Source organism: Leptopilina boulardi, unplaced genomic scaffold (genome assembly GCF_019393585.1).
Source record: "Leptopilina boulardi isolate dan_hultmark-lab unplaced genomic scaffold, ZJU_Lbou_2.1 LbouV2_229, whole genome shotgun sequence".
NCBI classification, from domain to species: domain Eukaryota; kingdom Metazoa; phylum Arthropoda; class Insecta; order Hymenoptera; family Figitidae; genus Leptopilina; species Leptopilina boulardi.
The window spans coordinates 2,495,217-2,512,548 of NW_026137784.1; the positions used below are offsets into that span (position 1 = coordinate 2,495,217).

The 17,332-nt window shown below is 25.9% G+C and overlaps 1 protein-coding gene across 8 annotated transcripts; it reads left to right on the forward strand.

Moving 5' to 3' along the window:
• Nucleotides 1–1,850: 1,850 nt before the first annotated feature.
• Nucleotides 1,851–17,276, forward strand: LOC127280082 (uncharacterized protein CG45076-like). Of its 8 annotated transcripts, none has more exons than XM_051302863.1 (13): nucleotides 1,853–2,136; nucleotides 9,624–9,659; nucleotides 10,178–10,408; nucleotides 10,797–10,885; nucleotides 11,579–11,862; nucleotides 14,924–14,962; nucleotides 15,287–15,331; nucleotides 15,420–15,581; nucleotides 15,882–15,954; nucleotides 16,071–16,283; nucleotides 16,507–16,581; nucleotides 16,719–16,971; nucleotides 17,050–17,276. In XM_051302863.1, exons 1-13 carry the CDS (start codon nucleotides 2,062–2,064, stop codon nucleotides 17,227–17,229), a joined length of 1,755 nt encoding a protein of 584 aa, XP_051158820.1. In that variant the 5' UTR covers nucleotides 1,853–2,061; the 3' UTR covers nucleotides 17,230–17,276. The 8 variants fall into 8 exon arrangements, with proteins under 8 accessions (XP_051158824.1, XP_051158826.1, XP_051158821.1 ...); XM_051302862.1 differs by having other exon boundaries at nucleotides 1,854–2,136; nucleotides 11,543–11,862; XM_051302867.1 differs by lacking the exon at nucleotides 10,178–10,408 and having other exon boundaries at nucleotides 1,851–2,136; nucleotides 11,543–11,862.
• Nucleotides 17,277–17,332: the final 56 nt, after the last annotated feature.

Below are 17,332 nucleotides of genomic sequence, written 5' to 3' on the forward strand. Positions count from 1 at the left end.
TTTCTTCAGCTTTATTTGTTTCTGTATATAATTAGTACATTATAAAATTATATTCAACTAGAACACATAATTTAATTAAATTATATTAATGTCAAAAGTAATATTATTTTATTTATTTAATTCATTTTTAATTTGAGTTTTCACTTTCTTTAACATTTCCTTCCTATATATTTTGCAATTTATTTTATATTTGGAAAGAAGCTTATTTCGAACGTTTTTCTATAAATATTATTTTGACGTCACAATTTCCGTTGTTTTTTCGTGGAAAAATATGTCTAAAGAATTATTTCAACATTTAAAAATATTTATTAAAGTAATTTTTTAATTTAAATTTCAAAAAAATTGTTTAACAATTTATTTTATTACAATTTTTGTATTAATTTTGTAAAAATTAATTCTTATAAATATTATCAGCATTTAGAATAAAAAATTTTGGTCTTTGGAACTCCACCAAAATATTATTATTTTGCAAATCTTTGGAAATATGCCCGCAGTAATATAAAGTCTTTCGTAATAAGCGTGAAAATTATTCTAATTTATATATGTAATAATTTATTTTTTTATACGTGTTTGCAAACATTCCAAAAGAAAATTTTCAAATAATTTCTACTCTGTCAAAATTATATCAGTTATATAATTTATGACAAAAAAAATTTTTGGTATAAATGAAATTTCTGTTATTTTTAATTTAAAAATCATATAATCAGAAATGTTATATTAAAAATTTTTTTCACAGTTTATTTCTTCACACATGTGTCTTGTGTTTAGAGTTTTATTTGTACGATTATAAATTTGTTTTTTTTTTAATATTTTGAGAGTCAAGGTAATTTTAAGACAACACAGACCTTGTGCTATTTCTTCAATAACAAAGAGATGAAAAGTAAAAATGCTTCATGTTCGTCTTAGAATTGTAAAATTGAGAAAAATTTAATTATTTTTAAATTTTTGGTAACAAAATTAAAAATTGATTTTAAATTTTCATTAATTTTTCAGTATATCTACGATTGGAATCGATTCTTGGCTAAAATGTGAAGAATATCAATTCGTAAATTTTATGAATAACTACATTTGTTGAGTTGTCTGGTGACTAAAAATTATTTGCCGATGAGTGGCTGTGACACAAATTTAAAGTCCCATAAATTTCTTGTTGAAATATATACGAGTTGCCAAGGTTGAGTTCAAGAAACTAGATTATTGTCATATTTTTCATGACCCGATGGAAAAACTAGGAGACAAAAATATGAAATTTTTATTGTTTAAAAAAAAGCCAGAAAATTGTTCTTCAATACTAAGATTAATATTTTTATCAAATCAAGAATCAAAAGGTAGTGATTTACTTTTTATTTCAATAAATAATATAATACTATAATATTTCTTTAATGTAATAATAAAAGAAAAAAAGTATGTCGATTAATAAAATTAATAATTAATTTGTTTTTCAGAAGGAAAGTTAAAAATCCATTGTTTCGTAATTATTTTTATACAGTTAATTTTTGAAATAAAAAAAATTAACTCAAATTTCTTATATTTTTGTACTATTTCAAAATTGAATTGTTTTAGGGAGTGATTTGCGATGAGCCTCGCGCTGGAGAACGTGAAACGATGTCCTCGAATATTCTGAGCAAAGTGCGTGGGCAAATTGTGATGAAAAAAAAAGAAGAAAATAAAAGCTCTGGATAGCAAAAAGCACTTGAGGAACACGAGGGGGAGATGGAAAAACGACAAGGAAGAAAAATAGAGGTAAATATCTCTTGTAACCTTAACACGATTCTATTTCTTTCGATGCATCAACTTTTTGTATATCACACGTCTGACGCAATTTTAACGTCGCGCTGTTTTTCATGGTGGGAGGCGTCGCGACGCTAAGCGTCCCCACGAACTAATCTTCAAAAATCAGAATCATACGAACTTCCATCGCGGCCGCATCTGCATATAAATTAATTTTTCAAAAAAAAAAAAAAGGAAACAAAAACAGGCCACTAACAAAGTTAACACGCGAAATTACAAACGAATTAAATACATATTTTAATCGAAAAACCTAATTTTCCAAGTGAAGCGAAAATGGTTTACGAGAGCGATTTCTACACGACCCGACGACCCTACACGCGGCCAATCGTGTCTTCTTACAGCGTCACGGTCAGTACTCCATCATTATTATTCTGCAAGATTTTTCTGTTTCACACAAAAGCTGATTTTTGCATCTCTCAAGAAAAAAAAATATTTATAAAGTGAAAATTCAAAGTGAATCAAGGAAACGGATTTTAATTTTACCAAGTGAATTGTGATAAAAGTTAAAAATCAAGTGATTTTTGTAAAGATTCATCTTGAAAAAAGAATTTAAAAAATTATTGGAATCAAGAAAGAAAATCAAAAAAAGATGATTGGTTTTTTTTTTTAAATTTTAATTTTCATTATAAATTATTTATTTCGTTCTAGTTATATAAGTTTAAAAATTTATGATTTTGTATTAAAGTAAATTTTTAATTTAAAAATTATAAATTACATACATTATTTTTTTTCAATAAACGTTTAGTTTTTTTTTTTCTGTGAGAGATGCAAATCAGCTATTGAACTTTTAACATCTTGAGCTTGTGTTAACGTGCGATCAAAAAAAGGGTCAAAGATTCGAGTGACGATTCCCCCGACGTGAGAGATTCAAAAAAAAAGATCAAAGCTTCTTTAAATAAATTAAATACATTTTTGAATGTAAATAAATTATAATTAGAAAATAAATCAAATTGGTGGAATCTCTCACGAAACGTTGACTTCATGAATTTTGAAAATGATTGATACGTCTCTGTTGACCGCTATAGTCTCGAATTCGATCAGCGGAAGAAAAATCGACTTCCTTAAAAATCAATATTAATGATAATATTATTATTGGAAGATCGATATTTCTCGTAGATTTGAATTCAAAAAGCGTCTCGAAGTCTCAACTTCCACACTATATACTCTTATCATCAACATCAATACTACTTTTATAAAAACTACTACCAATTGACCAGAAAAATTAAAAAAAAAAAAAAAAAACTTTCGAATTTGATATTTTTTTGAATTTTCATTTTATTTAAATTGACAATTTAAATAATTTACCATTATTAGAATTTTTAATTAATTATCTCCTTTTTTTCAAACAAAAATTTAATATTAATATTTGAAAAAAATCATTTAATTTTTGAAACTTAAAAATTTAAATTAAAAAAAATGTCTGTTATCTAAAATATGAATGCAAAATTCGAAGGGTTTTTTTTTCATTCTGCTGCTACTACTAGCACTACTAAATATTTATTCCGAATTCAAAACGTGCACTCGGTGTCTCAGTTGGGCTTTGCGAAATATCAGGAAATTTTCGATATCATTTCACAAATATTTCTTTTTCTTTAGTACTTCATTCTATTTTCAATAAATGAAATATTTGAATTTCATAATTTTCTATCAGAATGTTACTTCATTGAATCGTGTTTTTTTTTATAATGCTGTGATAACAATCCCTGATTTTAAATCCTCAATTATCAACAATTGTGACTCATCAAGAATATTTGTAGAAATTTGAATTTTTTATTTTTGCTTTTATACTCAATTTATTTATCGACATTTATTTTAAAAAAAATTTCATTTACTTCTGTAGTTATTTGATTTTCATTTTTTTTTTTTTTCGTTTGCTTTTGAATTTTTATCTGTTTTAGTAGCTAATTTTTCATGACTACTTCTTATTAATTTCTTTTTTTATTTCTTTTTGTTTGAGAGAGATGCGAACTGCATAATTTATAACACAATAAGTTAACCAAATTTAGTTTTTCCGAAAATAGAATTTTTATATAAAGAGAGCATCGAGAAGAGAATGATGATTCAGAATTTGCATTCCGGAAGATGTGGGTGTCGACTTTTATAATATGAGACGTCACTTTATAATTGTTTCCGACTTGTTTCGCGCGTACAGGTGATTATTAATAAAAATTTATTTTGGCCGCTCTCATTCATTGCGCAAATGATTTATAATCAACATTTAATTTATAAACAAAATTATTATTTAATCGCTAACAAAATTTATTGAAATTCAAAATTGACAGTAGATTATTTACAAAAAAAAAAAATTAATTTTATAAATTAATATAAAATATAATTAAATTTAAATTAATTTTTATACTAAAATTAAAGTAGCAAAATTTTCGAATACAGTAAAACAATGAAAATTGTTTCGCGCCTATTAAATGCGATATTTTCGAAGAAAAAAAATGTCTAATTTTCGAAAGAAAATCTAATATTTAAAAAAAAAGCAGTGGGGTCAGAGCAAAGACTATTCATAGCAGAGGAGCCATTTTCCGGGACTCTGAAAGTGTTAAACTTAGACGTTGTACGACCCGGTAAATCTTGAATTAACGGAATAAGAAAATTAATCTTTTAATTCCACCAATTCAACCTCGAGTCGATGCGTCAAATCGACTGAGAGTGGATTTGAGCCATATCGTTAAATAACATGGTCAGTGCCAAATTGTTCTCTCAATGTTACTATAATTATATCCTGGAATAATTTCGGTTCAATGTAAACAAACAAGGTTTGTTTACTGAACACCATTTGGGTGTGAATTGATTTTAATAATTTTCATAAATCTTTATTCACAAGTTTTATTACATATGTTTTTTATTTAACATGCCAAACATTGATTTATAAATTTATTTTTAAAATTTCATAAAAAATTAAAAGTCGATTTTTTCAATTATAATTAATTTATAATACAATTGTAACGATTTTCTTAAATTTTATTAAAAAATAAGGTTTTTTTGTCTTTTTATATATTTTTTCAATAAAACTGATTTAATTTCTAAGAATTGGATGAAAATTTACCTTTTTTGAAAGTTAATAAAAAAAATTGACTAACGAATCAGAAGAAGAAATGAAATTGCTAATAAATTGAAATGTTTGGTTTTTGGATCAAAAAAAAAAAAATTTTTTTTGTATTCATCTGAGAGCGGTGGGGTAATAGGAATGTCAAACGTCGGTGTTGCGTTACCGTGTCCTAATTTAGACGCACAGCGTCCCGACGCCTCTCCCACTCTTCAATTTCTTCGTCAGAGAAATTCATACTCGCGAAGGGGGAAAGAGAAAATATTTTCTTTTTTGCAAAAAAAAGCCCTTGTTAATCAAAAAAAAAATGTAAGTAAAACTAATAAATTTTGACTTTAATTCACGTCAAATATTATTAGTTTAGGAAAAACTATTTCATATCATTCTCCAAAAATTAAATTTCCACTGAAGTCAATAATTAGAAAAAGAATTTTTTTTTTCAATTCAGATTTTTACTTTCGAATATAATTTTCATTGTCAAAATTCATTTCAAAAATGTCATTCTTGCAAAACAGTTTCAAAATTATGTTTTTTTTATGAAACAGCAATAAATTGGCGCGTCTTAAACGTTGGCTGAAGTATATCAACAAATTTAAGAAGTTACACAGCACATTTTGAAAATGAGAAATATCTTAAGCAATCATATTCGAAAATTATGAATCTTCTCTTAAATTGAAATTTTCCATACAAGAAAATTGTTTATTTCATTCTTTTATCTTTAAAACAAAAATAAAATCTTTTTACTGGAAAAAAAAAAATTAATAACAAAAGACGTAGAAAAATGGTTCTAATGTTTGGCATTTCTATATTTAAAAAGTGCCTCAAACTCCTTTTATCCTTGAGTCTCAACATGCGATCTATAACGTAACGAGTTCTGAACGTTTCACAATTCTATTTTTACATGATGAGAATAAACGATGAGAGAGAGAGAAGCCCCGCGAGTGAGAACTTTTGTGTGAGCTGATATAAAGTATCAAAAAAAAAAAATAATTAAAATCAAAAGAGTGCGGTGTGGAAGTGAAGACGTCATCTGAAGGCGAGAGACAAACAAAACAAAAACACTTAAAAATCTCCTCACTAAAAAAAGAACTAATTGGAAAACAAAAAAATACTCTTTAAAAAAATAATAATGGAAAAAAACGATCCCAACGAAAACAAAAAAAAAAATTACGATTACAGAAGCAAGACACCTTCCCCTGGGACAAGGTACCAGATGTTCCTCGGCCATCTTTGGTTCCCGAGCCATTCACCGTTTGGGGACGTAAAAAACAGGATCCACAAAAGGAATTTTATCAGTATGCAACAATTCGTGAAAAAGAGGGAATTGTACGTGGAAAAAATCCCGCTAAAGATGATCATACACGTCAATTAATTGAGAGTGGCGCTATTGAAAAAGCTGGATTGGATGCTGCCTCCGAATTAGCTCTCAAGGGTCATGTCTTTGAGAAAGGTGTCCTTGCAAGGCCACTGACAAGTCATCGACGACCTGCCATTCCACCATCCACTCGCACCAAGATCATTATGGCTCTCGAAAAACCGTCTTGGTACCGATTCTAAAAAAAAAAAGAAAAGAAAGAAAAAAATCGACTTCGAAACAAGTATTTTTTTTTTTGTATTCTCGGACAACGCTGCTTTTCTCCCTTTTTTTATCGCAAAAAAATTAGCTGACTAGCTCGTGATTTAGCTTTATCCATTGTTTATTTGACAATTGCTTTTTTGCGAGGAAAAGAAACTTTTCTAATTATTTTAAAATATCAATAATTAATAAAAACAATTTTCAGCATTTAAATCCAATAAAGAAATAATTTTAAATTAATTAATTAATTAATTTTTTTAAATTACCGTAAATTAAAAATTAATATTGCTATTAATTAAAGTAGCCTTTTTCAAACGTAACTTTTAGTTTAAATTTAAAATGTTTCTTTTTTTATTTTAATAAACATTTTATAAATCTATACATTTTAGATTATCTGTTTTTTTATTCTCGACAGAAATTAATTTCTCTGATAAAAAATAATCTGTCAAATAAATAATAGACACTAAATCAAACATTCAATTTCCTCCTTTTTTTTGATTCGCGCTTAGTTTTTAGAACTCGGGGGTTTTGTGTATCGAATACCCCCCTTCGCTTTGCATTTATTATTCTTAATTTCTCTCAATAGATTTGATTTTGTTTCTTCTGATTTTCGTTGTAAAAAAAAAATTGTGCTCTTTTTTTGAACATTTTTTTTTTCGCTTGCAATTTTTGCCGTCCGATGCTTCACATTTCCATAAATTTTTGATAGATGTTTTTTCATACACACAAACATAATATGTATTATTAGTGATTGATAAATTTATCAGCGACTCGTGTAATAAGGGAAAAAAATCAATAAAGAAATTGATAAAATTTCTGGAAAAATGAGATTTTTTTTTTTTTTGCAAAACAAAATACCCCTTTTTTTAATCTAAATTTTAATTGAAGAAAATCTATGCCAGGTCGAGACACCGAGTGCCACTAAATCGCATACGTTTATAAATGTATACATATATTATATAAAAGCAAATAGATACCTTTTGGCAAGGGATGCAAAAGTTGCCTAACGTTGTAGCAGAATGTCCTGAATATTTCAACAAGGAGACTTTTTTTTTTTTTTATTATAAAATTAATGCGTTATAATTGGCCCGCACGTTGTGTGTCTACAGAAAAAAAAAATTCTCTTTTCTTGCATACAAAATTCGTGAAAAAAAGCTCGTTTGGCAATATAAAAATACGTACTAACCATTTTTATTTTCATTTCGCCTCGATCGTGCTTAATTTCTTACCTGCTGCTCAAAAATTATTATTGTCAATTTTAAAATTAATTTTGAGAAACCATCGATTTTCAAAAAAAAGTATCGTAAATACAATATTAAATTCTTGTTTACGATACTTTTTTTAAAAAATCATCTAAATTTTTTTTTATTCTTTTTTTTTATCATTTTAAAAATCAATTAAAATTCTTGACACAAATATAAACATAAAAAAAAAATTACACAAAGAGACGGAAGACAAGAGCCCGAATGATAGAAAAAAAAAATGTAAGAATGTGATTAGAGAGGTTTTGTTTTCGAGAAATAGCTTCTTTCAAAAAATCAAAAAAAAAAAAAAAAAAAGTTCATCTTATATCGTTCCGAATTTAGACGCCTCGACACTATGTGGTCCGTGATTATCCATCATCTGGATTGAGATCAGCCCAGGAACAGTACAGCTACTCTTACACCAACAGCAATTCATCAAGTTCGTCAGATCCCTATTCGCGTCCTCAACGTACATCCTACACAACGGAAAATGTCTACAAACGTGATAGTGGACCTTATGGCTCATATTCCACGGAAAGATCATCAAGATCATCAACCGGCGGTGGCCCTGGAGGATATCATTCCTCATACGAGACTCATTCTTCCGGTCGTTTACCTGGTGGCACTTCTTATCGTCATTTCTCGTACCGCGTCTAAGTTTTTCACCACACTTTTATTCTCTTATTTTGCTTTCGATTTCAATTATTTCATTATATATTTTACTTTTAAAAATTATATATTGTAAATTTTTATTTCGCCTTTTTAAAACTTAAAAAAAAACAAACACTTTTTATCGAGCAATTTAGAATTTTTTATTTCGATCAATAGAAAAAAATTTTGAAATCGAAACAAACATTTTTCTTGTTGACATGTTTTTAATTGCCATAGTATCGAATTTAGTTACAGCAATAAAATAGTACATTTCTTTTTTTTTTATAAATACAAAAAAAAATGTAGGAATTCAACAAGAAAAATGTGAGAAATGTACGTACAAGATTTTTTTTTTGTGAATTTTTTCTTGCTGCATTTAGAAAAACTAAAACCTAGTTTTTGCTAAACGCGACGCATTTTCTTTTTTTTTGTTGACAAAATATTTGTTTATTAACGAATTAAGTAAAAAAAAAAAAATACAATTAGTAATAAAACGAATATTATATATATAAAAAATTTTTATTTTTTATTATATAAATCGAATTATTATTAAAGAATTTAAATAATAATATCTAACTGGCCAAACGAGTCACGAGCGCAATTATTGTATTTTTATATAATTGATTTTTTTTTTTTAATTCACGTGTGGCTCTCTCACGATGATAAAAAAAAAAAAAAAATGTTTTCTTACGCTGTGTAATAGTCCTTTGCAAGTTTTAATAACCAATGTTTTTGATTGTAAAAAAAAAAAAAGAATTGCAGAAATAAAAATTATCACTATGTGATGACTTTTCCGCACGTTTATATTGTTTTCCATTTTACACCTTGAAAATAAAAATAAAATCATAATTTCTTTAAAAACAATTGGAAAATTAATTATCATTTCACTTTTTATTATCACAGCACTTGTATTTTGATTTAGTCAAATCAGAATAACTAACTAAAATCCCATCATCTCATTTTAGACACACAACGCAAAATTGGCCAAAAATTTCAAAAATTTGGAAAATTTTTGAAATTTATTTCATTTACTGAAACTAGAAAAAGTATAAAAGTGGATAGTTGCAACTAATTTTCAAAATTCCTGATTTAAAAAGAAAATTTGCATTTTCTATATAATATAAAAAATTCGAATTTATCATCATATTGAAGAAATAGAATCAACAAATTGAATACTAATAGAGTATTCTTATTTTTTTTATCTTCATTTTGCCTCTCAATGTGACTACTCGTCCATCGCCGCCACCGGGTCTTCAAAAAAAAAAAAAAAAAAAAAAACTGATTTTCACTGATCAACTTGGTCCAGACCCCCTACATAATCCCCATCTCTTCTAATATACAGGTGAGTGAAAAAAATAGCTTTCGAGCAATTCTTTTAAAATTAATTAGAAATTTTATTTAAATAAAGTTCATTTCTCCGAATATTTGAAAAAATGCGCTTAGCAAATAATGACGCTTTTTTTTACTCTTATCTTTCAATAATAATTACATAAATTAACATGTATTATAATATTTACGGCAAACTAACATTTTTGTGCTTTTGCAGGAAAAATTTCTTTTCTCTCATAATACACGAATTATACACAAAAATTCATCATCGATTCTTTTTGAAAAAAAAAAGAAAAAATAATCACCTTTTTCTTGGATAAAATTTGCTATCAATCAGTTGAATTTTAAAATCTTAAAATTGAATCTGTATACCAAAAAAATTCAAAAATAAGAATTTTTTTTCACTGACTGATCTAAATGCTGTTGCTTCTGCTGCTGTTGGGATACTTTTTTGAGTGAGTGAGAGAGAAACAAAAAAATTAATAATATTCGAATGAATGAGGAAACGTTTTTAGTGAATTTAATCTTTAGGTGAGGACAATACCTTATTTGCCATATGTGGCACATAAGAGGCTCGTCACCATTGTTCATACACCTGCTCACACTTATTACACTGGATCTCCATTATCACCCGTAACTGTGAGAGTACATTCGCGAGTAAGGCCCAGTATCCTCGCAGCAGAAATCAACAGAATTGTGAATCGACAGAGACCTTCTTCTGTATCGTACACTGAAAAATATCTTAACTCCAGACCAAACACTGTAAGTTATCGCAAATCCGAATTTTCATTTTTTTTTTTTTTTTTTCAAATTTCATATTAAACGAATAATTTAATAGGAAATATTAAATTACAAACAAGAAAATTATCACAAAGATAATATGAGAAAAAGCGTCATAATTTGCAGAGAAAAATCAAATTTTTATCATCTTAAAAAGGAAAAATTTAGGAAAATTCCTTTATTAAGAAGCAAAATTTAATTTTAGTTTCCCATTTATAACCACGTTTTTAATTTCAATCTGTCTATTATTTAAATTAATGCCTTTTTAATTGCATTAAATTTATAATATTAAAAATTAGGAATTTAAAATGTTAATGATATAAATTAACTTTTTTTATAATAACTAAATTTAATTTTTTTTCCCCTCCAGGAATTCGATGATGAAGCCAGAGAAATTAGAGCACGAGCAGATGCACTTCTTCGCAGAATTCACGTCTTCGTTCCAAAACCGTCGCCCAGGTATTTTAAAATTTTTTTCTCTCCTTTATTTTCATAATCAAATAAATTCATTCTGAAAGCTGTGCAGATTATTAATATTCCTAATTTGACATTTTCAACATCTGCAGTTCCACAGAGTCAGCATTAATGTGTTTTAAAAACAAAAGCTCATAAATTAATACTTTCATTCAAAGTACATAATTTTTAAAACTTCATATAAATATTTAAATATAATTTATATTATATTTATTAATTTAAAAATATGTTTTTTTAAATAAAATTTTTAATTAAAATTTTTTCAATCTAATAATTAAAATTACGAAAAGATTTTTTTAATAAGTATAAGTTTTTGAAATAAATTTTTTTAAATTGATTTTAATTAAAATTCAATTAATTTTCTATTAACGTTTTAATATGAAGCTTCTAATAAAATCTTATAATGAGGGGAAAAATTAGGATTCACGCAAAAGCAGCTATCATCGTCGATCAAGTAACAAGAATAATTATTGCCATCATAAAAAAAACTAAGATGTCACAGATGAGTTTTTCTCATGCTTACTATTTTTTTTTTTTTATCAATTTTGGGAAATTTCGACTTTGATTTATATTGATATAGAATATTTTCTTTTCTGTTTCCTATTTTTGTTTGGAAAATTTTTTTTTTACGGATAAAATTAGACGTTTTTTTTTCGTTTATTTTCCATCGACACGCAGCGACTACATCGATGAAAGTCTACGAAGTGATTACATTAGACGTCTTTTAAATACGAGGGAACACATCAGAAAGGATCTTGAATATTTGAATCTTTGGTATCAAACGCCAGAATGTCGTAATTTGGGAGAAGGTCATTTGGCTTGTGTAAAATATGTTGGAGGAAAACCTCAATCAAAAAGAAGACCTTATTATAAACTTGCCGATTTAACTGCCACCGATGTTAGAAATGATGTCAATTTTCTCAGCTATTATCGTAAAAATCGTCAAGCTGCAGACAAAGCTTGTAAGTAAAACAAATATTATTTATTCTATTTTATCAGTGGGTAAATTATTTTTCTAAAAAAAAAGTCAATGTTCATTTATTTAACGAGTTTTTCATTTTTTTATTAATGAATTTTTCATTTATTAAAACAATTAATAAAATAAATGGACATTAGATTCTTTCTAATTTGAATTTTGCGATCCGATAGAAAAAAATAATTAATTTAAATGCGCCTAAAATTTCTGAAATTATCGAGAAAATCCGCTTTGAAAATATTTCATATTTAATATTGTCTTAAAGTATTAATTAATTGTTATTACAAAATTAAAATATTAATTAATTGCTAAAAAATTTGTAACAAAACTAATTTGAAAATCAATTTTTACAAAATCGATTATTAATTTAATATTTTTTTTTTTTGATTTTGGAAATAGGAAAAAACATGAATTTATTTATTCCTGTTCTATTTCTAGATTTAAAAAAAAACTTTTGTTGGTAATTAGTTTAATCCTTATTAAAATAGTATTTTTTTAACAAGAAATATTATATTTAAAAAAAAGTTATTCATTAAAACTTGGCGCCTATGAATAATGGATGCAAATATTTTTTTGTGAAATTAATTTCTCTAAACTAATTTAAAATTCTTAATTTTCAAAGCTTATTGAAAATTTTTACCCACAATTATCAATTAATATTGTTTTAATTTAGAAATTATTTAAATAGAAATTATAGAATAAAATCATACTCATGAGTTTTTATTAAATAGATTAAAAAAAAAAGATTTTTTTTTTAAACTCGTGATGATGGTTGACAATTTACTCGTGATTAGAATATTATGATCAGTCAGTATTATGAAAATTTTGTGAAAAAAAAATGGCCTTAAGACGCCGTTGTGTGAATTTTTTTGGTTTTCTGTCCTTTTTTTTTGACGTTTTCTTGTCTGAGAGATTTTTTTGTGTATGTGAAACGTGCATATTTTTTTATTTTCTATTTTTCTCCTTTCTTCGTTTTTTATTACTGTCTCTTTCTCTCTGTTACATTGTGTCTAATAAAATAATTGCTCAATTTAAAAGAAAAAAATCAAAATTCCCATATTTAAAATTTTAATCTTATAAAAGTTGAATAAAAAAAAAAAAAAAAGAAATTGAACAATTAAAATTTAAAAAAAAGTGTCAGCAGAAGAAATGTGGACGATTTGAATTTTTCGATATAAAAAAGAAAAAGGAAAACCGGGATTTTCTATTATAGTTTCTTTATATACAATTTTATGTATTATTGCGTATTTTAAAGGAAAAAAAAATTAATAATAATTAATAAATATAAAATTGGAAATTCACAAATAAAAACGAGTTCGAAACATGAAGGCAACCAACTTTATGGATGCTCTCGCGATATAAGTAGAAGAACCAGAGGGTATTTTAAATATTTCAGGCCAGGGATGGAGAGATCGCGTTCCAGAGTTGAATGAGGATCCCAGTAAATCCAAAAAAGAAGAAGACGCCCCACCCGAGCCTTTGGAGGATTGAACAATATTTTCCCTCCTCTCACGAAAATTAATTCCCACAAAGATAATACTTTTTTTTTGCCCTTAAACAAAATTACCTATTCTCAAAAAAAAAAAAAAATTTATTTTAAAACAGAAACATTTTCTCGAAAAATTAATATATTTTTTTTTTCATCAAAATGTATCTTATTAAGAAAGAATCATTTTCTTTGAAATAATTCAAATTTGTATTTTGAATTCTTCAAATTTATTTCTTCAATAAAAATTGATTTACAAAATTAGTTTCAAATTTATGAATTTGAAGTTTGCAATGTAACTTAATTATCTGATTTTTAAAATTTAAATATTGCAAAATTCAATTTCATTTAAATTTCTATAATTTATTTTAATAACGAAAAAATTATTTCCCCAACAAGAAAAAACGAAAAAAATTATTAGATTTTTGAAAAATAATATTGATTTTCAAAGAAAAGAATTTTTCTTTCTAGAAAATAAAAACGACACTCAAATTGAAAATAAATAATATTCTAATTATATTGAGAATAAACAATAAAAATGACACTAACATGAAAATTACACTGAATGTGTCCCGCACGAAAATTTGTGAAAGTTGATTTAAAAAAAAAAGAAAAAAAAAACATACATGACATTAAAATGAAAAGACCCATTAAAATTTGAAGACAATATTTACTCACTTTGCACGAAGCTATAGAAGATATCTCAGAAAATGAATGCGTTTTGGAGGTAAGCTTATTTACATGTGCTTAATTAGTGTCCTGGGTATTTGTAATTTAGTAGAAAAGCGGCACAACATTTTCATCTTAACATGTAATTTTTGTTTTATTTTGGATCCACTATATTAGAAAAAATTAAGTGTGACTCCAAGGTTTAGTATACATATTTATATATATAAAATTACGAAACATCATCTCAATTTCGGACAGCTGACCTGCTAATCATTAAAATGTATTTTTGAAGATTTCTCAGGCATCTTGCAATTTTCTCTCTTATTTATTAAATATCAATTCAAATAAATTTTTTTTTAAATTGAATTAATGATTAATTAAAAATTATTTTAATTTAATTAATTATTAATTAAAAATTAATATAATAATTTAAAAAATAATATAATTACAAAATTTTAATAAAGAAGAAGAAATAATTGCGTGTATGAAAATCATTCATATGGACCATTATAAAACTCCCATTTAAGAATCTCATATAAATCATTGACCTAATTTTTTTTTTTTTGATATATTAAAATGAGCAAAATAACGAAATTGCGTATAGTAAAATTATTTCTCACAATTATTCGTAATTATTTGTTGAAATAAAATTGAATCTAATCAAAAATTAATTAAATTTTGCTTCTTACTATGGAGTTACTCTTTTATTGTAAATTTTCTGCTTCTCTAATTTTTTAATTTTTGCGCCATTTTTTTTTTCATCATCTATACTTCTTATTTCTTTTTTTTGTGTGCTTTGTTACTTTTTTGGTAAACTTGACATTGCCACAAAAAAAATCGCCTATTTATATGTATAAATATATTGTTTAAATGTTGTAAATTTCTCTCTTAGTGCCTGAAGTACCTATGACCGAAAGGGAATTACGAAAGGGTTAGTAGCTTCACTGTTTAAAAAAAATTATTTTTTATTTTTCAAAATTGTACTATTTTTAATAGTAAAAATCTATTTATATCTTTGGTTGCTTATTTTTTTTTATTAAATTCTGTATGAATGTTCTATATGAATAATATTTCTTTCCTCTTTTTTTACTTTTATATTTTTGTAATTTTTTATTAATTTCTTTATATTACATTATTTATTTGTCGTCTTTTTAGATTTTTTTTTTTATGAAAATGATTACTGAAATAATTTATATTTAAAAAAAATTTACCGTCTGTAATTTAACTGAGTTTCATTTTGATCCCTTAATTTTAGCTCGTGCCTTAGAAACCGAATGGTCAATTGCCCAGAAACAAAAAGGTAAGATTAAAAATTGATTTTTGTTTCTTGTTTAAATTTTTTTTTTCTTTTTTGTATCCATATCCTTGTGTCATCCTTATATTATCAGCATCAGAGCAATCAGCCACACTTGAAGAAATTGAACCAGAACAAGAAGAAATTGAATTCGTACGTGAAAAAGTCAAGGAAAAAAAAGAAAAGAAGGAAAAGAAAGAAAAGAAACGTAAGGAAGAAGAAGAAGCAGCAGCAGCTGAAAATGAAGAAGAAGAAGGTATTTATAAAAAAAAAATTGCCCTGAAAAGTTATATAAAGGAAAATTTAAAAAAAAATTACAAATTCAGAAAATATTAAATGTACCCTGTTATTCTTTTTGAAAATGAATTCTGTTCTCTAATCACATGTTTGTATCAAGTCTTAATTAGTTTAAATGTTTCCATGTTTGTATTTTTGTGATTCTTTTGAAATTGTCATAGTTTTTAATTAAGAAAATATATTTTAATCTATATTTACAATTTATAGAGAAAATTTTTTTTTTAAATAAAAGACTAATTTTTTATTTTTTTATTTATAGGTCGAAAGAAGGCAGAAGAAGAAGCAATTCGAAGAGCTCAAGAATTTTTGGCAAAACGAATTGAAGAAGCTAGGTAAAATTTTTTTTGACATAATTCGATTTAAAAAAAAAAAATGATAAATTACATTATTAATATAATAAAAATTTTATTATTACTACAGTTTTATAAATAGAATTTTTTTCTTTCAGAGTACAAGAAGAAAAACGTTTGGCAGCAGAGGCGGAGCAAAAAAGGCTTGAAGAAGCTGCAGAAGCTGGAAGATTGGCTTTATTAAAAGCAGAGGAAGAAGCGCGATTAGCTGAAATTGCAGAACAAGAAAGGCTTGAAGCTTTAAGAAGAGCCGAAGAAGAACGATTAGAAGAAGCACGTTTGGAAGCAGAACGTCAGGCTGAAGCCGAAAGGTATAAATTTGTCCTTGATAAATATAAATTTTAATATTATAATTATGCAATTTTATTAATATTTTATTCATGAAAAATAATATTCATTTCTATCAAGCATTGTTTTTATTTTATGCATAAAAAAAGTAATATAATAATTTTTCATTTACTGAACCACATTCATAAGTTTAATTATAGCAATTAGCAATTAATTTTATTAACAAAAATTCTAATACAAAAAAAGGAAAGCAGCTCAAGAACGATTGCGTTTAGAGGAAGAGGCACGTAAAGCTGCTGAAAGAAGAGCCGAGGAAGAAAGGTTTTTAATTACATTTTTTTCTAAATTAAAAAATTTTTTTTTTTTGAAATTGAAAATTTGTTTTCATTTTCAATTGTTTTGAAAGGTGAATAAATTTTTTTAAAAAAAATTAATAGAATGATTGAATTTTTCCGCAGAATGTATAGAGATGCTGTAGATGCAGCAGCTGAAGATGAAGAAGAACGTCTTGCTAAGGAATTGGCTGAAGAAAATCGCAATCAACGACAGGAAGAAGAAGAGATATTAGCCACTGTTACAAATGTTGTACCAAGCTCAGATGAAGTTAAAGAATACGATGATCGTACTGAAGATACTTATGCTCATCGTAATCTCTCCGATCATGAGAGAGAAGAAAATCCAGATGATGCAACTGTCGAAGACAATACTCAGGTAAAAAGAAAAAAAAATAATTAAATAATTTTAAAAAACAATTTTTATAATTAAATTAAATCAATTTTCTTTGATTAGGTTGAAGAAGAAGGAGAAGAGGACATTGAACACGATGGCTCTGAACCAATTGTCGACGATTTCCAAGGACCAGAAAGTCATCATGAAATGGTTGAAACGATAGAAGATTCACCACAGGTTGAAGAAGTTTTCTCCAGTCGTCAAGAATCTGTCGAGGAACCAGAAGATGAAGATGCGTAAATTTCCCATCTCCAATTCGTAAATCATTTTTTTTTTTTTTTTTTCATTCTCTAATTCCCTTGTGGAATTATCATTTCAAAAAACAATTGGTATTTAGAAAATA

Excerpts from the sequence above, each read along its gene's own strand:
- LOC127280082 (XM_051302862.1), top strand. The coding sequence starts at position 2,062 with ATGGTTTACGAGAGCGATTTCTACACGACCCGACGACCCTACACGCGG. Across the intron at positions 2,137-9,623 it reads TGTCTTCTTACAGCGTCACG|ACCCCCTACATAATCCCCAT; the intron begins GTCAGTACTCCA and ends AACTTGGTCCAG. Across the intron at positions 15,955-16,070 it reads AAACGAATTGAAGAAGCTAG|AGTACAAGAAGAAAAACGTT; the intron begins GTAAAATTTTTT and ends TTTTTCTTTCAG.